The sequence below is a fragment of the Anarhichas minor genome, unplaced genomic scaffold (assembly GCF_050575085.1).
Source record: "Anarhichas minor isolate MPS153535 unplaced genomic scaffold, ASM5057508v1 ptg000003l, whole genome shotgun sequence".
Classification (NCBI taxonomy): domain Eukaryota; kingdom Metazoa; phylum Chordata; class Actinopteri; order Perciformes; family Anarhichadidae; genus Anarhichas; species Anarhichas minor.
The window spans coordinates 17,903,826-17,927,944 of record NW_027466449.1 but is presented as its reverse complement, the minus strand read 5'-3'; the positions used below and the strand labels follow the sequence as shown (position 1 = coordinate 17,927,944).

The following is a 24,119-nucleotide window of genomic DNA, read 5'->3' as shown; positions in this document are numbered from 1 at the left end:
ACAGCAGTTAGTAATTGTGTTAACACATGTATTGTCCTATATTCTTGTCAGTTGTAATTTACTTTTGTATTGTGTTATCTAAAGTTTTTTCTATTATTATCTTATCTATTTATAATTATAATATACATAACTGAACCACACACACGTGTAATAAAATATATCTATGTATGTAATACATACAGTATTCAGATGTAAAATCCCACACATGCACACGGCTGTATAGGCTGACGGCAGCCGCGTGCATTCTGGGTCTTGAAGTCCGTCTGGGGAGGAGTTGTAACGTCGCGACAGTGAAATACGATGCGCCTACAAGTCCCATGATGCCTGAAAACGTTGACGCTCGCTCTACTCTCAACACCTAATTGTCAACAGAGAAGCAATGTCCGCCGTTAGCAGGGAAGAACGGCTCTCAAAGATGGAGACCGAAGAGAGAGCTTCCTCTGTGTCGACCAGGTAAAACGTTGTCTTTTTTTTTAAAACGGAAATCACGGACTTCATAAAACGGTTTTTGTTTTTGGAAGGGGACTTTTTTTTTGACATTTAAAACTGTCAGTTGGTTTAAGCATCTTTACGTGAAACACGACCCGTCACTCAAGTAACGTCATCTTTTATGTAAAAGTAGTTAACGTGTCGCTATTACGGAAGGCGGGACGTTAATTACACCGTAACGACGTTAACCGTTTATTACAAAAATGTCACATCGTACTTTCAAACCGTCGTTTTGCAACTGCGGTCATGTGGTCCGTCATCCGTGGAAGCTCGGTCACGTCAGCCGGCACTTGAAATGTAATGCTCGTCTATTCGAGGTGCTACGGTACGGGTGCTTGGATAGCCCAAAAAGCCCCGAAATAGACCTTTATTTCATCAATAATTTGTCCAATTTGATATAACAAGTCAAAAACAACGTAATTTTGTACATTAAGTGAAATATAACAATAATAAAATCTGAAATTACACTGCTGTATAATCTTTAATTGAAAAAGGGTTCGAAAATTATAATATTACCTAATAATCATCTTTGATCTCTAAAAAAAACATTTTCTTCATTGGTTAGCTAAAATTTCTGTTGGAGTTATGTTCATGATGACCCCATGTATCTCCATGTCAAATGTAATGTAATATTACTGTACAGTTTTTGAGAAAATTAGATGTAAAGTCAGCTCAAATTACATTTTGATATTCATAATTTCCCTGTATTTGACATTTTATAAAAATGAATCCTTAAGAGGTTATGTCAATATTTCACTGGATTCTTGTTAATGACGACCCTCACTATGTACATGAATATTGTCATAAAATATTAATGTACAGTTTTTGAGAAAATTAGATGTAAAGTCAGCTCAAATGACATTTTGATATTCATAATTTCCCTATATTTGACATTTTATAAAAATGAATCCTTAACCAATGAAGGAAATGTTTTTTTTAGAGATCAAAGATGATTATTAGGTAATATTATAATTTTCGAGCCCTTTTTCAATTAAAGATTATACAGCAGTGTAATTTCAGATTTTATTATTGTTATATTTCACTTAATGTACAAAATGACGTTGTTTTTGACTTGTTATATCAAATTGGACAAATTATTGATGAAATAAAGGTCTATTTCGGGGCTTTTTGGGCTATAAGCACCCGTACCGTAGCACCTCGAATAGACGAGCATTACATTTCAAGTGCCGGCTGACGTGACCGAGGTTCCGCGGATGACGGACCACATGACCGCAGTGTTTTGCCCCAAACTGTCTCACTTGGTTTTCAACATATTTCACACGCGGTGCCCCCCTGACATAGCTTTAGCTTCACTGTCATCATCCTCAAAACTAGAATAAAAAAAAATAAAAAAACAGGTATATTTAATGTCTCCTAAAATATGCGACATGTGACTGGAGTAGCGTTAGCATTAGCTTAAAGAGAGACATTCATAGCTCGAATAAAGCAGGAAAAAGACAGAGAAGAGAAGCATGGGCTTTCTTTTCTGCTGATTAAAATGCTGATTTCTGACAAACAAAAAATGCCCTCCTCTCAGGATGAATAGTGTACGTGTACAGATGGAGTGAAGATGTCTGTTCACAGCATATTGCACACACACTTGTGGTCAAATTACAAAAAATAAAAGCTTCAAGTAGCTTAAAATGACGCCATGATGATACTACTAAAGAGACACAGCTACCAGTCCAGCTGTGGAGACATTGGTACAGCTGTCTCTTTGTAAGGCATTGATAGGCTTTTGTACTTGTTCTTGTATGTCATTTTGAGTATTTGTCTTATATGGACACTGAGTCTGAAATAAAGTTTGATTGATTGATGAAATACAAGGCTACAGAATAACATATTATTTAGCTAGGTGGCTAATGCTCTGATCTGAATATACATGGTGTCATGCTGTGTTAGTCAGCTGTCTCACAGGTTCCACTTGGTTCCCCTACTGAGCCACCAGAGGGTGTTGCTGCATTGGTTTATCCGCTGAGGGGGTTTCTTCCTTGTTTTTGGTAGACTCACGTGATTAAATAGAACATGCCAAAGCCTTGTTGGCACTGCTATTGCTGCAAAAAGATAACTCAGGTACAGCTCACAAGTACCAGAAAACTACAGCCTCAAAAAAAAAATGTATTTAGCTGCATGGCTATGGTCAGTTATTTTGTATATACTATATATATATCGTAATGTACATATAGTATTTACATATATACCTTAATGTATATATAGTATCTGCTTACATAACTCTGTCCTAGTTTCTTAAATAGATAAGAATAAAGCGTGTGGACTTTGGATCATGTTGAAATATCGTTATGGCCTCTTGTGAAATGTGACTTTTTTTAATTTAGAGACATTCATTTTCTTTAATGATGAAATTATCAAAGTTTAAATGAGAAGTTTAATAAGTAGTAGTTACACATGTCTCTCGCTGTACTTACAGTATTAGTTAATGTGACTTGAGTTGTGTCCGCTGACCTGTCTGTCTGTCTGTCTGTCTGCAGCCACAGAGAGACAGACAGCTGGATGTTTGGCATAGTAACCGGTTCAGGCTTCTTGTTTCCATGTGGCTTTCTTGCTACAGCAGCTGTCTTCTGGCTGCAGCTTTTAAAGCAACAGTCCCGAAAACTACAGTGAACATTGGAGGGATAAACACTGCATCTGTGCCTCTCCCCTGTGGGTTTTTTAACAAATATTGCTCTAAATGTTGGTTTAACTTCCCCTTAAGCAGTGTGGGTTAGTGAGCTGTTGGCCTGCTGAGTTTAGGGTTTTGGAAACAATTTGCCTCGTCTGTCTCCTCTGATCTCTGAGAATAATGATTTGTTTGTCTGGTGCGAGTGCATGCGTGTGTTTATGTGTCGTATGTGTGCATTGCCTTGGGTGGTTCCTCTGTCAGCTGATAGTAGCGGTAGTGTTGGGTTTCATCATGCTGTTTACTCCCCACCCTCCACCTCCAGTGAAGTTAGGGAGGGAACACATGTGTGTGTGTTTGCTGTCGTGCTGACGTCTCCAGGCTCTGGTGTACTCGGTTTAAGAGACACATAGCAAGTCCCAGCGGGGGGGGGGGGAGCCTCCACTCTGCCCTTCCCTTTCTGTCGCTTCCTCAACACAAACTTGAAGAAGAGGAGGAGTTTCTTTCAAGTTTGTTTATTGGTGCCTCTTCTCGTCCCTCTTGCAGCTCCAGTCACTATATTGCGACACCGACTGTCAAAAGCAGATGACCCGAGCGTGGCATGTGTGTGTTCATACATATGTGTGTGTGTGTGTGTGTGTGTCAGGAGTGGGAAGGGCCGGCTCTAACCTGATGCTATTAATACCACCTAATGAACATAATCTGAAGGGGAGGTTATCCTCTTACATTTGTTGGCCGGGCGGCTGAGGGGAGGAGTGGAGCGAGAGAAAGGGGAGGGAAAAAGCTGCTGAATTTCCACATCGAGCTGCAGTGCCTCCTGTCTCTCTTTCTCTCTCTCTCTCGCTCTCTCTTTGTTTCTCTGTCTCTCTTTCTATATTGCTCCACTGAATGGAAGAAACAGAAAGCTGAACAGATGCTTTAAAGTTTAGTTTCTCATCTAATCTGACTCCCCCCTCTCTATATTTTGCCCTCTGGATGTGTTGTACCAGAGGGCACGGCCATTAACTTTACTGTGCGGGTGTGTGTGTGTGTGTGTATACATACACTTGGAGTGTACTTGTTGGCAGTAATTTGGGATTAAAACACAACTTGTGGAGTACGCACAGTGGGAGCCTCCCTTGTGTTTTCCTCCAGTCATGAACTCTCTACCATCCTACTCAGGAGCTAGAATATCTGGCTGTTGGAATCTGAGATCTGATGGCAGGTAAGTGCATTTTATTTATGGATTTGTGGATATTTTGTCTCCGGAGCTTCTGTTTTTTTGTGGATGAACAGGAGAGACGGCTGCTGTCTTTGATATCAGGTTCTTGTTGAACTGCTTTGGCAAACTTTACATCTGTCACTTAGTAACATGTCGGGTTGAAAATGAGTGACTACACTGGTGTTTTTTTGTGGTTTCGTCGAAATATCGTGACGATTACGTTCATATCGTGTTGTTGTTTTACACATCTCTGATGGAGAAATTAATGATTCGACACAACTTGTAAAGAGTAAAAAAAAAAGTAAAGAGTTGCTTCAGTGTGTGAGGAGTTTTGTACTGTTTGTTTCGACAAATACATTTAATTATTTAATATTTAGTCTTTCAGAAATATGTCTTTAGCTGAAGAAATATTCTCACTTCATTGGATTGTTTTCCTCATAACCCAAGCTGCACTGAGGAGTTGTAGTCATGCTCAGTAGATTTATGGTTGGGTTTTTCTCAATGAATGCCATGTGTTGCCTTTAATCCATAAGATCCTCCACAACGTAGAGAGGTTTCTATGGAGGGAAAAAGACTCAAGATGTAGTTTAACCCTCCGTCTTATGTACTGCTGCTGTTATCATCGACCACTAGAGGCCTCCAACAAGTCCCAATGCATCTCATCCGCTATTTGCAATTTTGCTATGTTTACTTTTTCAAGCGGTTCGGTAAATCTGAACTCCCTCATTGTTTACAAAAAATAAAGCTTTTCACATAGCAGCTCTAAGACGACTAGCGGACTTTAATTACTGATAGTAACTCACAGCTAATACAAACCTAAAGCTCTTCTACTATTACTTGGTTTGAAGTCACTGCATCTCTTTCAGCCTGCGTGCACAGGTTTTTAAAATTCTTTATTCCGCCCAACATTGTTGAAGGCGAGCAGCTAACATTGTTAGCGAGCGCAACCAGTTAGCCGTCTCTTGGCTCCGCCCTCGATGAAACACAGAGGACTCACACTGAGCTGAAATGAAACCAAACTCTCGATTATGTTTTGTTTCGTCACCACATCGATGCAGAACCGTTCATGATGGGATGTATCTTTAAAAATGGAAAATACCTCCACACCTCCATTGACTGTCGGGGGGGTTTAGAAGTTAACCTAACCTAATCATTGATAGATTGCACAAGGGAGTGATTCCGCACAGTCCAACAGGCTTATCTTTTATGGCACCCTGGTTTGACTTTTTACTGATAACCAGCAGAATCTCTCTCTCTCTGTCTCTGTCTCTCTCTCTCTCTCTCTCTCTCTCTCTCTCTCTCGCTGTCTCTGTCTCTCCTGAATAACAGAGAAAGAGACTAAAGGTTACATCTAGGAGCTCTCTTACACAACGTACTGTAGTTATGGCATCTGGCGTTTTACAATCTTCACTGGGTGAAGTGCGGATGTCTAGAATACTGCAGTGAGTATTGTTTCAAGACTTCTGGCTCAAAGACATTGGTGATTATTTATGACATCAGTGATTAAGATTATGTCCAAGCAGTCTTTTCTTCAGGCTATAATATGTTGTACAGCACCACAGACTTCATCCGAGGGGGAGCAGGTTACTGTACTCAGCAACGGGTCAGACCAGTTCTTACCTAATCTTAATTAGTCACGACCATAAACTAACTCATTCTTCTTCACCGTCCTCTCGACGTGCCACTCAATTAAACTCTGAGCGCTCGGTTGCCAGATTCTGTTACAGAAGTGTGCGTGTTGAAATACAGGTGAGTCGTACATGAAGTTCTCTGAGTGGAAGAAGTATCGGTGTTGTGTAGAATATGTTGATCCACCAACATGTTTGGTTTGAATAGTGAATGCAAATTCATTGTGCCTGCTTCCTACGAGACTCTCGTACCTGCTTTGAACGACTCGTCACTTTTTATCTGTCAAAACACTTCATCACAAAGGTCTTAGTCACTGCAACTCTCTCAGTGCTGCATGATTCAGTTGCATGAGTGGGAGGGGCCGTAGTTGCTGTAGTTTTATCGAGTCAACATAATTTTTTTCCACAGAGGTAGTAACATATAGTGCACTTTGGTATCTGCAGCAGTTTACTGTACACGATCAGACAAAACTCACCTGTTAAACATTAACCCACAGGAGGCTAACGAGGTCACTGTTCTCTGAAGTTCATCTGTATTCCATCCCAAAGACGAGCTGACCGTTTGTGTTTGTTTGTGTCACAGGAAGGAGCTTTGCTCAAAGGCAATCCTGCAGATTACAAACCCTGATTACATGTCACTGTTTGTAATGAGGGTGATTTAGCTCATGTCTGCGCAATAAAACAATGAGAAATTGCGAGAGTTAGAGAATTGTACGCAAAACCAGTAATTTGAGCAACAAAACAAACGGTGACGACATGTTCTGTTGCGTTGCAGCGGAGGCAGCGAGGGGTCTCTGGACCGGCTTCTCCCCACAGTCAGCACCGGCCTCTCCCCGAGGAAGAGGACCACCAGTCAGTGCAAGTCCGAGCCTCCTCTTCTGCGCACCTCCAAACGAACCATCTACACCGCGGGCCGCCCGCCGTGGTACAACGAGCACGGAGCGCAGTCCAAAGAGGCCTTCGTCATCGGTAGGACTCGTGTTTTCTTTCCTTTTAGGAGTACGTTCTCCAAGTCTGAATCTAAAGTCTGAGTAAGAGTCTAAATCTAAAGAACTGAGTCTAAATCTAAAGTCTGAGTCTAAAGAACTGAGTACCTCTACTAGGACACTGTTGAATTTAAAGGTCATTTTGTATTGATACCCTCTACAAGCAGATAAGAAGTGTTTTTTACAGTAATAAGTGAACACTGTATTTACTGCTAATGTGTATCGACGAGCTCTTTCACATTGTTATTGACATTGTAACAGAGTTAGAAGTGTCTCTGCTTTACCTTGAAGAGAGCTCTGGTATCTGTTTCAGCCTGCGTCCCTGCATGCCAACGATAGCCTACAGCGCTCTCAGCACGCATGTTATTAGGGTGCCTCGTCAAGCTAGCGCTTGCACAGTGCGTTCCCACCAAGCAAAGGTATTTTTTTATTACTTTTGCAGCCTGACAGGTGTCTCATGTTGTGTCACAGGTCTGTGCGGCGGCAGCGCTTCAGGAAAGACGACGGTAGCTCGGAAAATCATCGAAGCTCTGGACGTGCCGTGGGTCGTGTTGCTCTCCATGGACTCCTTTTACAAGGTGTGCATGTGTGTGCAGTGTGTATTTACTAAACAAGCACCAATCACATACATGTTTGGCTTCCCACAGTCACATGAACACGATCGCCTGCGATGTTGACGTTTTATTAAAATGCGGGCCGCACTCATTCTTTAGCCATTAAAGCAAAAAACAAAAACAATTCAGGTGAAGAAAAAACACTTATTTTATTTTGATGCAAAGATTGGTTTATTAGCAGTAACGTAGCTCAACATGGAAGTGAAAGCAGTGCTCGGTTTATTTAAACGTAGAGGAGCAATACAAATATTTTGTTCCTTAATTAAAATCAATTAATTATCATTTTGGCCATAATGGTGCAGCTCAAGTAATGATTGTGTGTGTGTGTCCATTTGCACACAACCTCACATCACAACATTCATAAACAGGTGTGTGTTCAATAACACGTCTTCTGTCAGACTAGTCTAAAGAAAACATCCTAAACACACATTCAGGTGTTTATTTTACTACTAAATTCACCAAAAGTTACCTTTACATAATGCCTCATTTACATATTTAAACACAACATTTCAGATAAAACTTGTCTTGATGTCAGTAATGAACTGGGGAAGTTTCATGGTGTTTTGTAGTAGTTACATTTGAACTAACCCTCCAGTGGCCTGAAGGAAAAGACAGAGGTGTTAGATTTAGGATCCGTTGGACCCCAGAGGGGGAAATGAGGACAAGAGGAGAGGAAGGAGACAGAACGGATCAAATATTAGAAGAGTCAAAGCACAGCGGTGAGCGAATTGGGGGGGGAAGAGTGGTGGAATGAAATGGAGCGTTCTTGCCGCTCTGCGGTTATGTAATCCCGGGTTTACCAGTGGCCAAGTGGCCAGTTTGCACTCTGCAACACCAGACATGAATTCATATCTCCCGTTTGGGTTTCCTCGTGTTGAGCCTGTTACACCAGTTCATCACACTAAGTGTGTAATGAGTTCACTGGATTAGTGTTGCTCTTCTAAATCATCCAACATTCCAAGTCTGAGGTTGTAATGCTGGGCTACCCTAAGGGCACACACACACACCACATGGTGCAGACGTCACAGTGGCGCATGATGTTCTTCCTAAATGTAGGTCCCCTAACTTCGACTGCTCTTGAACGGTCTCTAAATGTTTTTGCACAAGCTCGTGTTTAACGATACGTAAAACCACGATCTGAGCCTGTGTGCTTGTTTTTATTACAATGCATTCGTGTAAAACTGTTGATATGCAAACTTTAATGTGAGAGTCTTGGCAAAATCAAGAAACAGACAGATGAAATATTTTGCACAGAAAGTCTTTTGCTGTTGTTTAATAATCCCGGCGTTGTGGCGATCCTGCAGGTGCTGACCCCAGACCAGCAGACTCTGGCCGCCAGCAACGACTACAACTTCGACCACCCCGACGCCTTCGACTTCGACCTGCTGACGCACACGCTGCACAAACTCAAACAGGGCAAGAGCGTGAAGATCCCCGTGTACGACTTCACGACCCACGGGAGGCAGAAGGAGTGGGTGAGGATGAAACACGCACGGCGGTGCACTCTCAGTTTTTCTCTCGATTACCTAAGAGGTTTTTAATCTCCCTCCGCCAGAGCTTCAGAGTCACATCGCAAATCCGCTTCTCCAGATGGCCTCCGACAAGCCGTTGTTGTGATTGCTCGTTCTCGTACTTTTCACAGTTCGGACTTTCTCTCAGCGGTCTAATTAGGATTGATGGTGACGTGCTGCCTGTATGTCCGTGTGTAACAACTCATGCAACGTTGTGTCCTCCACAGAAAACCCTGTACGGAGCCAGCGTCATCATCTTCGAGGGAATCATGTCCTTTGCTGATAAGAAGCTCCTGCAGGTAGGGCGAGGTTATCGTGCTGATGTCAGCTTTATGTTTGTGTGCATGGAGTCAAAACATGTTGTTTCTGTGCGTAATGTGGGAGGGAACTTATTTTAAATTCACTCACACCGACCAGTGTCGTCTTTGCAAAAACAGGATTGTCTTGAAATGTAACTTCAAAACACTGGATTAGGATTCATATTACTTCTATATGTATATGCTTGTAATGTTTACTGAAATGTGCCGCGCACAGAAATGTTTAAAGTGACAAGATTCATATTCAACTGTAAAATGTCACTTACTTAACTTTTTATACACAGACTAATACAACAAAGTTAATGCTTTCAGGTTCTTAAATGTTTTTGTTTTAATAATTATGAGTTTAAAAACATATTTTTCATCTTCAAGTCTGTCTATTGAGAAAGATACTGCACTTATTAATGTGATTATAGCTGATATTAATTAAAACTCATTGACCCTTTAATCTTACATTCAGTACAAAGCTATAAAACAAAAATATAAAAACAGAATCAATTATAAAGATGAATTATCAATCTGATCATTTATTTATAGAGACAGTGTTTTGTGTGATTATTTCACACAGATTGTTGAGAAAAAGCACAGTGAACTTTTAAACAAATTTACAGCGATTCCATTATCAAAATGACGCTCTAGAGTTTGAGCTTAAATCAGCACAAATAGAATGAAGACGGTATATTTAGCTCGTCATTGTTTTCATGTCGTCTAAGTGTGAATGTGTCTTATAATATGAAGCATAACGCTGCTGTGGTGAAGGAGTTTCCCCCGTGGTGATAATGATTGGCTCAACCGCAGGATCTGCTGTTTTATTTTCTGTTTCTTTTTGGAAAATGAATTACTTCAATTATCCTTTTCAAGAATGACAAAGATGACAGTTTGAAAACTAATTAAATACTTGTTTATTGTTAAATGCAGAACGAGGCGCAGCGTTTCTGAGAGAGAGAGAGAGAGAGAGAGAGAGAGAGAGAGAGATGCAGAGAAAGAGAGGACAGATTAATTTATCCTCCATTGTTGTCATTCAGTAGGAATGTGTAATGTGACGGTTGGTCTTTGTGGTATTTGTCCCGCCTCTCCTCTGTTGTGATTGGACGGCTGAGTAAAAAGTGACAGTGACGAGCACAGCGGTTTAACCAAAGTTAAACATTTTTCTCGGAGTGTAAATACACAACACTCCCATTGCAAATAATTAAAAAATAATCTCTTTGGCAAACAGATGTTTATTATACTTATTCATCAAGATAAGGAACTCCACCGCGGTCACGTGACTTCACGTTAGTCTATAGAGGAACTCCACCACGGTCACGTGACTTCACGTTAGTCTATAGAGGAACTCCACCACGGTCACGTGACTTCACGTTAGTCTATAAAGGAGCTCCACCACGGTCACGTGACTTCACGTTAGTCTATAGAGGAACTCCACCACGGTCACGTGACTTCACGTTAGTCTATAAAGGAACTCCACCACGGTCACGTGACTTCACGTTAGTCTATAAAGGAACTCCACCACGGTCACGTGACTTCACGTTAGTCTATAGAGGAACTCCACCACGGTCACGTGACTTCACGTTAGTCTATAAAGGAGCTCCACCACGGTCACGTGACTTCACGTTAGTCTATAAAGGAGCTCCACCACGGTCACGTGACTTCACGTTAGTCTATAAAGGAGCTCCACCCCGGTCACGTGACTTCACGTTAGTCTATAAAGGAGCTCCACCACGGTCACGTGACTTCACGTTAGTCTATAGAGGAACTCCACCACGGTCACGTGACTTCATGTTAGTCTATAGAGGAACTCCACCACGGTCACGTGACTTCACGTTAGTCTATAAAGGAGCTCCACCACGGTCACGTGACTTCACGTTAGTCTATAGACGAACTCCACCACGGTCACGTGACTTCACGTTAGTCTATAGAGGAACTCCACCACGGTCACGTGACTTCACGTTAGTCTATAAAGGAGCTCCACCACGGTCACGTGACTTCACGTTAGTCTATAAAGGAGCTCCACCACGGTCACGTGACTTCACGTTAGTCTATAGAGGAACTCCACCACGGTCACGTGACTTCACGTTAGTCTATAAAGGAACTCCACCACGGTCACGTGACTTCACGTTAGTCTATAAAGGAACTCCACCACGGTCACGTGACTTCACGTTAGTCTATAGAGGAACTCCACCACGGTCACGTGACTTCACGTTAGTCTATAGAGGAACTCCACCACGGTCACGTGACTTCACGTTAGTCTATAGAGGAACTCCACCACGGTCACGTGACTTCACGTTAGTCTATAGAGGAACTCCACCACGGTCACGTGACTTCACGTTAGTCTATAAAGGAACTCCACCACGGTCACGTGACTTCACGTTAGTCTATAGAGGAACTCCACCACGGTCACGTGACTTCACGTTAGTCTATAGAGGAACTCCACCGCGGTCACGTGACTTCACGTTAGTCTATAAAGGAACTCCACCGCGGTCACGTGACTTCACGTTAGTCTATAAAGGAACTCCACCACGGTCACGTGACTTCACGTTAGTCTATAAAGGAACTCCACCGCGGTCACGTGACTTCACGTTAGTCTATAAAGGAGCTCCACCACGGTCACGTGACTTCATGTTAGTCTATAGAGGAACTCCACCACGGTCACGTGACTTCATGTTAGTCTATAGAGGAACTCCACCACGGTCACGTGACTTCACGTTAGTCTATAAAGGAGCTCCACCACGGTCACGTGACTTCACGTTAGTCTATAGAGGAACTCCACCACGGTCACGTGACTTCACGTTAGTCTATAGAGGAACTCCACCACGGTCACGTGACTTCACGTTAGTCTATAAAGGAGCTCCACCACGGTCACGTGACTTCACGTTAGTCTATAAAGGAGCTCCACCACGGTCACGTGACTTCACGTTAGTCTATAGAGGAACTCCACCACGGTCACGTGACTTCACGTTAGTCTATAAAGGAACTCCACCACGGTCACGTGACTTCACGTTAGTCTATAGAGGAACTCCACCACGGTCACGTGACTTCACGTTAGTCTATAGAGGAACTCCACCACGGTCACGTGACTTCATGTTAGTCTATAGAGGAACTCCACCACGGTCACGTGACTTCACGTTAGTCTATAGAGGAACTCCACCACGGTCACGTGACTTCACGTTAGTCTATAGAGGAACTCCACCGCGGTCACGTGACTTCACGTTAGTCTATAAAGGAGCTCCACCGCGGTCACGTGACTTCACGTTAGTCTATAAAGGAGCTCCACCGCGGTCACGTGACTTCACGTTAGTCTATAAAGGAACTCCACCACGGTCACGTGACTTCACGTTAGTCTATAAAGGAACTCCACCACGGTCACGTGAGTTCACGTTAGTCTATAAAGGAACTCCACCACGGTCACGTGACTTCACGTTAGTCTATAAAGGAACTCCACCGCGGTCACGTGACTTCACGTCTCCAGCACTAAGCTAAAGGAGGACGAGTGTTCCAGTGAGGACGTTTAGTCTTCTCATTTACGCTGACTCACTTCCTGGTTTTAGGACTCGTTCCTGCAGCACTAACCCTGACATTTATATCTCTCATGTGTCACGTTCCCCCCGACAGCTGCTGGACATGAAGATTTTCGTGGACACGGACTCCGACATCCGGCTGGTGCGTCGGTTGAGGAGGGACATCACGGACCGGGGCCGGGACATCGATGGCGTCATCAAACAGTACAACAAGTTCGTCAAGCCGGCGTTCGAGCAGTACATCGAACCCACCATGCGCCTGGCCGACATCGTGGTGCCCCGTGGTGCGTTCATACTCCACATACACACATGTTTACACACAGTATACAGGTTACTACGACTATGACACAAGATTGTTTTGTGTTTGTAATGAAGTCTTTTTCTTGCATTGCACTGCTGTCAACCTGAATAACTCCCATGATTCTACGTTAACATCACGTCGCTTTGTTTTCCTGTTTGTCGTCAGGCGGTTTCAACATGGTGGCCATCGATTTGATCGTGCAGCATGTCCACAGTCAGCTGGAGGAGGTATTACAGACCTACACACACACACACACACTAAACATATTAGTGGAGTGTTATGGCCCTTCATTCATCCCTCCTGGTGTTAGTTTTCTGTGTGGTTGAAGCATTTTTAGAATACCGTTGGAATGATCAGCTGCAACCGTCCCTTAACTCTTACTGTCAGTCATTTAAAGGCTCCATCGCTCCCTCTAGTGGAGAGAAGACGCACTGCACAGATTATAACAGCAGGATGAATGTGCATGAATGAACTGGGCTCGTTAGTGTGAGCAGAGAGATAGAAGATAGAAATATAGGATTGTTGTCTTATATTTGTTTCAGTAAAAAAAAAACTTATTTGGTGGAAAGTAGCAAACTATACATTTCACTCTGTCATATTGAGGTCTAATATTAGCATGTTATTAATGTATTACTCCGAGTTTAAGCCCTAACATAGAATATATACTTGATGGTTATCATCCAGTAAGAGTCTGAATCTGAAATGTTTCAGTTTTACTTTGGTAATTATTTAAATCTTCTCAAAATTCATCTTTCTAGAGTTTCTCTGCTTGTCCTTCTTAACGGAATCCCTAAAATGATCCTTTGTATATTAATTGCTCACCCTCGTTCCTCCATCATGCCTCCACGCTGAACGGAGGCCAAACATCTGTTTACAAACTCTCACACAACTCGTGCAGTTTAATCTGAGTCTCATCTGTGCAGCTGTACGCTCACTGCTTCTCAAAATCATGCGTCGTAGCTAAAACCTCACCATTGAAATAAACCATCACACTAACGAGCAGCGCCTGTTTATTGGATTCTCTGTTCAACGTGGAGGCATGAGACAATAACAATGATGAGTAATTAATATACAAAGGATCATTTTTGGGGTGAGAATGCTGCCGTTGTGTCAGACATTTAACAGGAAATAAACAAGTAGATTGATGAAGAGTCTCCAGACATTTGATTATTGATTTTAATAACATTTGTATTAACGCCTGGTTGATATTCATCTATATCGAACTCAATTTCAACTATTTTATTTAGACTTATAAGTGTATGTTTTCAGGTGAATTCAAAATATCACATAGCATTTAATATTGATGAATAATTGCACGTCCTTAATAACAATAACCCCCCATCACAGGTTCATCCTGCTTCCTCTCCAGAATAAGACTGTTCAGTTTGGACTTTTGGATTTGTTGCGCAACATGCACCAAGTGTCACTGATTGTTTTCTCAGAAGGGGGGGGGAACTTTGTGACACAATGCAGTTCTGTTTTTCTCTCCACCACACACACACACACTTAAGCTTGGTTTATACTCGCCGTAGCATGGTTTGCATGGCAGAAAATGACGTAATCACAGCCGGCGTGTCGTGAGCGAAGTGGTCGGGGGGGGGGGGTGTCTTGCTCATAAACTTCTACAATTTTTTACAACTTCAACCTTTTGTTTCTTTATAATGCATTTAATACTTGACTTGTTTCTCTACCGGGCTGATAAAGTAGTCCATGAATATGAGGTATGAGTTAACGGTTAGTTACAATCCCTCCTCAGCAGTGAGGAGGTCGGTTTATGGCGTTTTTTGCCGGTTACACTCGTCGTCTTTTTGATCCTTCACAGTTCATTTTTGTTAGTTCACCTTCTGGCGTTTCGTAAAATAATGTAACAAACGCGCTACAGTGCCACACGCGAGTATAAACAAAGACACACACACACACACACACACACACACACACACACACACACACACACCTGATGGACTGCTTTCTCACCCCACTTCCTCCACGGCCCACAGCGTGAGCTCAGCGTCAGGTAGAGTGGCCTTTATCCTGTCTATCATTCTCTCCTCTCGCCATCTGTCCAGTGCCCCCCCCCCCCCCCACACCTCCCACCTGACTGCTCCAGCTTCTTACTGGGAGGGAGAGAGAGAGGAAAAAAAGAGGCCAGAAAAAACCAACGACCTCTACCTTCCACTGATCTGCTGGCTGCCGCGGCACATCACCAGGCGGCACTGTTGTAGCGCTAATGTGGCTAATTGGCGATCAAGAGTCGTTAAGACTCCAAAAAGACTTCGTCCACACTAGCGTGAAATATATATTTAAATAAAAACATGCACACAAGCCGCTAAGATGAACATGGTGTGGTGCAGCCAGCATTTTCATGTAAAGACGTTCCTTCTCTCTACCTCGTAGAGAAATGACAACTTACACTCTTCATGCCTTCTGTGTCTAAAGATACACCAATGAGTCGGAGTCGCTGACCCCTCCTTTCAGAGAGAGAGAGAGAGAGAACAGAAAGAGAGAGAGAGAGAGAGGGAGGAAGAGAGAGAGCGGGAGGAAGCTATTGTTGACTATCGCATACCTCAGCCACAGAGAAAGTTTCCAATACCCTACTACTACAAAGCGCTGAGTTTTTCCATTGAATGTCGGCCACAGTGCTGAGACAGAGAGAGAGACACAGAGAGAGAGAGAGAGAGAGAGAGAGAGGAAGTGAGCTCGGTGCCTGTCTTTAGACACAGGATGTGCCGAGGCCTGTGAGCTGAAATACCAACCTCGGCTGTTTCTACACGGTGAAAGAGTGACAGCCGCACCTCCCACGCTAACACGCTAACACACACACAATGGTTTGTGTATGAATCCGATCTAGAAAGATAATCTAATATTTGTAAAGCTCCCTTACAGCCCGCTACTCTGCTTCTCCCTCTGGATCATACGTGATAACCAGCTATTCTACTTAAAATGACCTTTCTCTGACAGTTGGAGGCCCAAAGCTGTCACCCTTTCTCCCCCGCGTGTGTGTGTGTGTGTGTGTGTGATGATCCCTTCATCTCCTCATCCACCTAATGTTGTTTTTTCTCCCCCCCCCCCCCCCTCCTCTTATCTGTTTGTCGTCTTTCTGTGTGTCCTTTCTGTCGTGGTTGCGTTTCAAACAAAAACAACACCTCTCTCTTTAGAGGAAACTTCGCTGGGATATGTGAGCAGATCTGCTATGATTTCTCTTTGTTTCTCTGCATCTGGCTAACGGAGACGTGGTGGAGACTGTAGTGTCAACACGACTGCATCTGTGTCTGTTCCTCTAGAGCCCAGGCTAGGCTAACGGAGGCTAGGCTAACTCAACCCTAATGTGTGGAGTCACTACAAGTAGTAGAGACCTATCATGGAAAATAAGCAGCGTGCATTTATTTGACACAGCATTTCAAACCCATATATATATATATATATATATTAGTGTTAAACGCGGTGTTTTCCATCATGGTGGTCTCTGTGCTGTAATCGTTCCTCTGAATACTCAACACTGGCACCGTGTGCTTTGCAAATTCTGTGCGTCTGCTTCGTTTCCCCCCAAAGCAACAGCGGTTGCACACGACCATAATCAACTTTGCTTTAACTACTGCTAAAAAATTATTTGTGGTGTATTCTTTTTTCTGCACGTACTTACACGTCTGTGTGTGTGTGTGTGTGTGTGTTTACTGAATGTGCATACAGTACAGTGTGTGAGTGCACAGCTTGTGTGTAAATCTGCACATATAGGCTGGTGGGAGGGCACCCAACATCTAGATGTACCCGTAGTGGAAGTAGAGCAAAGCACTATCGTGTTTTTCACACTTTCCTTTTCGTCTCCTTCACACGGAATGGATTGTTGTCTAAAAATATTTTGCTACAAACGTTGTTAAATTGACAGAAGTTGTGACACTAAATAAAGCTCGGCCGAGTGGAGACGATGCACCTGAACTGAATTTCATAAAAATTCTTAAATTCACAGCGTTTGCTGTTTCAAGTTGTGAAAGCAGACACATAGCGCTAATTTACAAAACACATATTAAGCATAAATCTTAAAAGATTTAAGACTTAAAATGTACTCATTGTGATATATATACTTAAATTTGGTGTGAAAGCTGGCAGAGGCTTCGTCTACATGTGTGCAGAACCAGAGAGTGGATGTGTTGATGAATTGAGGAAATGGACTACAAAAACTAACAGATTATAAAACTACAAATACAACTTATTAAGATCCCTGATCACGCTTTTGAAATGCCAACCGTCAAAGATACTGAAGTCAGAGTTTATCCTTTTACTTTGTTGTAGTCATCTATAGCGGTTATTTGCAACAGAAAAACTACACAACTGAAATGATCTGGAAATCAAATCTTGTCAGTAGTGTAATATTTTAAGCAGCTTAGAGCTCCTGTAGGTACAGCTCATCATTCCTCTCTAAGATCTATTTCATGTTGCTGTGAAAACAAAAGTTTTACAAGATTACATTGAACACATCATGACAGCGTTATGATGTACCTTCACCCAGTACTCATGTTTGTATTACAGAGCCTGAAGGCATCATAATGGAGCAGTTAGCTCCGGTGATGCTAACATTACTAGCTCTGATTTGTTGTTCACAGTTTAAAGTGATCAGAGATCAGCCAGTGACAATCTATAGATCGCATATCCTCGCTGAATATCAGCCGACAACGATCATAACGATCCTCGGCGCATCTTTAACGAATGTATTTATTTACTTTGGCTGGGATCTGTCAGGGTTTGCTGGAATGACGAGGCTGTGCAACATAAAGGTGTGTGTGTGTGTGTCGCAACATCTGTCAACTTAACCACACAACGTTCTTCAACCAGAACATGAACATCATTGCTGAGCTTTGTTCTGCCTCTTAACGGCCATCTCATCAGACTAAAGCCCGTCACTGCGTGCAGAGAACCGTTGCTTGTGAGTCGTATTCATGCGTCTCCCCCGCCCCCGCCCCCCGCTCCGCTATTTGTTGCCGTGGTTACAGGGCAGCCCTGGCTTCTGCACACCAGGCCCATCCCCTCCCCCAGACGCTCAGTGTTCTGGAGAGCACGCCTCAGGTCATGGGCATGCACACCATCATCAGGTACGATCCTCACCACGTCCACCACGACAACCTGTTAGCCGGCATCTAACAGAAGCATCTTTCTTTATCCTCCATTCGGCCTCGTGTAGGAACAAGGAGACCAGCCGGGACGAGTTCATCTTCTACTCCAAGAGGCTGATGCGTCTGCTGATCGAGCGGGCGCTCTCCTTCCTCCCCTCGCAGGTGCCACAGATACACCGTGACTGAATGCACATGCTCTGCATTGATGCTCTGTAGTCCCTCTGTTTGAAGTAGGACATTGACTCTGAACCATTAGATACCTGCAGGAGGAGGAGCGCGTGACAGACAGACGCTGATACATTATGAGGCCTTGAAACGGAGAGAGATAAAGATGAAAGGAAAAAGAAAGTAGTACGCACTTGTATTTGCTAAAAAAGATAATCAGATGCTGCATGAGCACGGAAACTTACCGAGTCACCACAGTGGAAAGTTTCCATACCTGAATCATAAGATACAGGCTTTGCATTACACACACACACACACACACACACATGTGACTGAAAGTCCTATAGTACACTACAGCGCAGCACTGTACATATATATACATATATATATATATATACACACACACACAGTCACACTGTTGTGATCTTTAATATCGTCTCAGGTCCACGTAGTCCAGACCCCCCAGGGAGAGGATTATGAAGGCAGGAGTTTCCACGGGAAGAGGGTGAGTGAACTCCATTTACTTCACGCCGTCTTTCTTCATTCGGACGGATTTCCGTCTCTCTCCTGAAACAGATGTAATTAACCTCTGTTTGAATTATTTTCTTCTTCTTCTTGTTGTTTTTCTTCAGATCACAGGCGTGTCCATCTTGCGAGCCGGGGAGACCATGGAGCCGGCTCTGAGGGCCGTGTGCAAAGACGTCCGCATCGGCAAGATCCTGATCCAGACCAACCAGGACACGGGAGAACCAGAGGTGTGGATTTAAGTTCATTACTACTCTGCTACAGCTACAGGATGGTACCGGTCATGTACGTGACATGTTGGCGTTAAACATCTCGTCTCTAAATGTCATCAGCTTCACTACCTGCGTCTCCCGAAAGACATCGGTGAAGATCACGTGATCCTGATGGACTGCACCGTGTCCACCGGAGCCGCCGCCATGATGGCCGTTCGAGTCCTGCTGGTGGGTGCGCCGCAAGTCCACGAAAAGCCCGCGATGGTTCCCCTCATGTCGCCCGTATTCATGCGTGTGTTGTTCATTTGCAGGACCATGACGTTCAGGAGGAGAAGATCCTGCTGGTGTCTCTGCTCATGGCAGAAATGGGAGTTCACTCAGTGGCCTACGCGTTCCCACAGGTCAAAATCATCACCACCGCCGTGGACAAGAAGGTCAACAACCTCTTTCACATCATCCCCGGCATCGGTGAGTAAACATCCCACATTTTCTCACAGCGCAGACGCTGATGGACGGAGGAGACTGAGAACTTTGAGGAGCTTCGATAACGTAGAAAAAAAAACCCACACAGTGTTTAAAAGATATAAGCTCATGTTCGAGGTGTCTGTCCTCATAATACTGCAAATACTGCAATACTGCAATACTTTCCTTTGAGCTCAGTCACCGCTGTGTTACCTCCTTCAGCGATCGATCGGGACTCAACAGACATTTAGTGTTTCTACCGCTTCAACTGTTTGTCACTTTTAACTGCTGTTTTTTGGCTCTTGTAGGAAACTTCGGGGACCGATACTTTGGAACAGACGCACCGCCCAACTGGAGCGACGAAGAGATGGATGAGCCCAGTTACTGATGGAACTATCGGCGACTGATCGGGCGATTCGGGGCTCCGCCCCCCTTTCGGAGGACGATACGAGTACACGCTGTAGGAAACAAGGAGCCCAGAGGAATCAACTGTACAGTCATTCTGCGTGTATTATTTAATATCATGTAAATGCTCTCATGGGAAGTTTATGAAGTATGAAATATTTTTATATATACAGTATGCTATTTGTATTTTATTGTTTGAATTGTGACGATCTCTGACGTTAGCAGGCATGTTGCTTTAAGCCTTAAGCTGTGGACGACACGACCGAATGGGAATTTAAACGCGCCGCAAAAAGAAGAAGACGTCAAGCTTTTAAGGTTGTTGTTTCACCGCGTATACCTTCCTCACAACTTTCACAAAAGTAAAAATCAGAACATGAACTCGTGTTGCTCAACACTCCATCGCCACGAGCACTTTGTGAAGGACCAGTTAGTCGGGAAGTGTGTGGGTGTATCCGTCTCTCTGAGCTCTCTGGTTCACCCTCTTCCTTTCTGTGGACGCTGACCGAACCAGTTAAAACGAGTGTTAAACCGCTTCTCTTTCATTATACAGCTCAGAGTATGCACTCGTGGTGTATATTTATGCAGCGTGTTCTTCATTTCCATAGTTATGCAGCCAAGAAAACGGCTCATCTGCATTCAACAAACGTAGATTGAGAGTTTATCTCAGTCCCCATCAGATGCTCTTCTTCTTCTTCTGTTTGTATTTAAAGGGCTGTTGAGTGGAGGACACATGAACTCAGAACATCTGGATGTTAACGTGTTCACACAGCTGGTTCCTGGTGTTTATAAACGGTGTCAGCACTGAAATGAATGAGATCCGTCGGTTAAAGTTGGTGCCTATTTATTCTGGCCTTGTTGTTCTTTAGAGAGTGAGCCAGATGTTTGGTGTCTCCTCCATGTTACGCTCACGTCAGCTAATGCAGCCAAACATCACAGCTGCTCAATGTTCATTTTGAGTTTATTATACAGTTTATTTAACAGGACGTTCTCTTCAACAAGTTGAACTATACAGATTGTAACGGATCATTTGTAAAAGAAAATATATATATATATGTGTGTGTGTTTATATATACATAGATATATATATATATACACACACACACACACACATACTTTTTTACATATTGAAAGAATCTAAAATACACAACATTAAGGTAAAAACAAACTTACTGCCGTTGTCTCTCCGGTACTTTGTTCAGCCGTTACCGTGCGGTACACGAGCTGCTGAGTCCTGTTAGTGAGTCACTGAGCTGAACATCCAGTTGTGTTTGACTGCGTGCTGCTTTGTGTTTGCCACTGCTGCTGCGTGTTCTTTTATATATAATATATATATTTACTTGTTAAATAAAAGTGCAGTCAAGCTTTTAAGTGTCTGAGTGTGTTATTTAATGTACGTCATGGTGTTACTCATCAGTTAAACAGAGGTCACATCTTTATTAAAGCACAGAACGTAAACCATCAGCTGCCTGTTCTGTTCCTTGATAAAACCACCCAGACTTCTTCTACACTTTTAAAACGATGAACAGGAAGGATGTGGTGGTTGTCCTCTTCTCATGGCAAAAAAAACCCTTTGAAATCTTCCATCACTTTCCATAATTATCACCCTGACAGCTGTCAAGACGTTTGATTGACAGGCGTTTGATGAGGCTGACGGACAATCACAAACCGGCAGATACTGACCCACAAGAGGCATCTTTTTTTAGAGGGGGGGGGCGTGAGAAGGACAGTCAAAAGACGTGCAAGAGCTAAGAATATCAGGAACATCAGCAGCGGCATGTGTTCCTCCTACTGTTGAGTTAAACACGCATGTCTTAAACATTTAACATAAAATCTTTATTGAAATCTGTTAAACTGGCTTGATTTTGAACTTGACAAACCACACACACACACACACCTTATATTGCATGACGAGATTTCCCTAAATAGTATTCAAATTCGATGCAGACGCATTTTTTATTTTTTATTTCCCTAAATGTCAAAATGCATGAAAACTTCATATTGGTCCTTTTGAATGAAGGTGTCAGTGGAAAGTTTACCACCAGCACTGACAAACAGGAAGGTGCTGTGTGTGTGTGTGTGTGTGTGTGTGTGTGCCTGTGTGTGTGTGTGCCTGTGTTGCATCCCCATTGGTAGCACAGAGCACGATGAGGTCACAGCTGAGTAAAAACACAGCAGGAGTGGCCTTTTTCTTCTATCTTGTCTCCAGGTCGCTCTGCCCTCGTCTCTTTTTTTGGGTCACGTCTTCACAGTGATAGAGATCAGTTTTCCCCCCAAAAGTCTGCCTCGCCTGGGCCTGGAGGAGTCTGCCGAGGGGGTAAGCATGGGGGAGGAAGGAGGGAGGAAGGGGGAGATTTTAAAAGCTTTTAAAGTCTTTTAAAGCGACTTAAACAAACTTACCACGGAACCCTCGGAGATGAAAGGAATGGAGAGAAACTATGTATCTATTTGTTTGCTTAATGTGCAGTCTGTCCGTGAGTGTGTCTGCGTTCTGAATGAAGCCATGAGGACGTGAGCAGCAGACAGTTGATGGATGAATAATTCAGACGGTGGAGTATTTGTGAATCATGAGATGAGGGTTAGGATGAGTCAGTTGAAGAAGTATCGTCTCTTTCCTCGTTCCTGCACAGTTTATCACGAGAGGACCGTCTCTGAGAGACCGGCCTGTCCTCGTGAAGTCAGGCCGAGTGATTGAGGTGTGTTCGGTTCGTGCATTAAGCTCCTCTGGACTGTTTCATCGCTCTCAGAGAGCCAGATGTGTTGTTCTCTGAATGGGAACATTTGCACACAGTCATGATGTGTTGTTCAGATGCATCATTGTCATTAGATTAAAAGTGATGTAGATCACATAACACTAACAATCTGTGCAACACAATTATTCTGTCTGTATATAATATTTCAGTCATTGTGGATTTTCTACTTTTTTAATATTCTTTACAGTTTTATTTCTTATTTATAATACTTGTTTTTACAATGTATCTTGTTTGCACTACCCACTATGTGGGTAATAATGTAAATATATATATATAGGATTATTTTATCCTACGAACACAAAGACAGAGCGACAAAACTCTTTTTAAAAAGGAAGTGAAATTATAAAATCACTTTTGTAACTTTGGTTTTTTTTGGTGTATTTTCTCAGATGATGAATTTCGTTTCGCGCCAAAATCCCAACCGTCCATCGGAATGATTTTACAGTATGGAAGCTGCATTGTGTTAGCCTGTAATTTAAACGCTTTAATAACAAATAAAAATCTAAAACATAGAGTACAGCTTATCTGAACGGATACGTTTAAGGTTTAAAAAGTGCACCTTTGTGCATCTGAACATTTTACTTCCTGAGTTTGTCCTCAAACAGACATTACAAGCGTTTAATGGAGTGTTTTTATCTTTTTTTGTTTTATTTAAAGCAGATGTGTGGACGCTGAGTGCTGAGGATCCCGGAGCACCCTGAACGTCACATAAAGTCCAGCTTTGGCTCTTTGAGCGGTTCTTTTCCAGGACTGTCCGACCTGAGAATGGTGACTTCAGGCTCAATCTCAGGTTCGTCAGCCCATGAGAAGCCGACTCCCCTCAGCAGACTGTGAAGAGCAAAGAAAATAATAATACATTAACTGGACGGCGCTGGAAAATGTTTTGATATTCAGAAAGAAAGGTTTTGAGTTATCCGCTCATCGGAGTGTCTAGTTGCAGCTAATCGGCTATTTACAGCCGGCCAAGTCGAATGTGCTTAATTTAGCAATAGTAAGCGAGCCGACTGGAAGGGTTAGTGTTAGTGATGGTAGTACTCGTATAAACAGAGATAATCCATGTGTAGGGAGCAGGTGCTGTTGATGAATGAGTTAAACTAGAGCCTGAAGTTTCAATCCCAAGAGAAACCTGTTTTAGTTTTTCAATTATTCGTATTTTCAGTTGCAGCTTGGTTAGATTTAGGCAACAGAACTATTTGCTTAACTTTAGTTGAGGATAAATATACATAATTTAGTAGTAGTAATATAGCAGTAGTATAAAGAGAAGCAGGGAATAGGTTGTGGTTGATGAACGCGTCAAACTCAGGACTCAAACCCAG

At 43.0% G+C, this 24,119-nt stretch overlaps 1 protein-coding gene across 2 annotated transcripts; it reads left to right on the top strand.

The window, feature by feature from the left end:
* Positions 1-295: 295 nt before the first annotated feature.
* Positions 296-21,421, top strand: uckl1b (uridine-cytidine kinase 1-like 1b). Of its 2 annotated transcripts, none has more exons than XM_076101010.1 (15): positions 296-453; positions 6,711-6,904; positions 7,393-7,499; positions 8,840-9,010; positions 9,274-9,345; positions 12,973-13,162; positions 13,345-13,406; positions 16,335-16,354; positions 18,165-18,263; positions 18,353-18,446; positions 18,892-18,954; positions 19,082-19,204; positions 19,307-19,414; positions 19,498-19,654; positions 19,957-21,421. In XM_076101010.1, the coding sequence occupies exons 1-15, from the start codon at positions 380-382 to the stop codon at positions 20,034-20,036; spliced, it is 1,614 nt and encodes a 537-aa protein (XP_075957125.1). In that variant the 5' UTR covers positions 296-379; the 3' UTR covers positions 20,037-21,421. The 2 variants fall into 2 exon arrangements, with proteins under 2 accessions (XP_075957125.1, XP_075957133.1); XM_076101018.1 differs by lacking the exon at positions 16,335-16,354 and adding an exon at positions 15,177-15,193.
* The last annotated feature ends 2,698 nt before the right edge of the window (positions 21,422-24,119 follow it).

Bases quoted from the DNA above. Each gene is read 5' to 3' on its own strand.
- uckl1b (XM_076101010.1), top strand. From the start codon at position 380: ATGTCCGCCGTTAGCAGGGAAGAACGGCTCTCAAAGATGGAGACCGAA. The intron at 454-6,710 runs GTAAAACGTTGT...GTTGCGTTGCAG, and splicing joins GCTTCCTCTGTGTCGACCAG to CGGAGGCAGCGAGGGGTCTC. The intron at 13,407-16,334 runs GTATTACAGACC...CTCTCTCTTTAG, and splicing joins TCCACAGTCAGCTGGAGGAG to AGGAAACTTCGCTGGGATAT.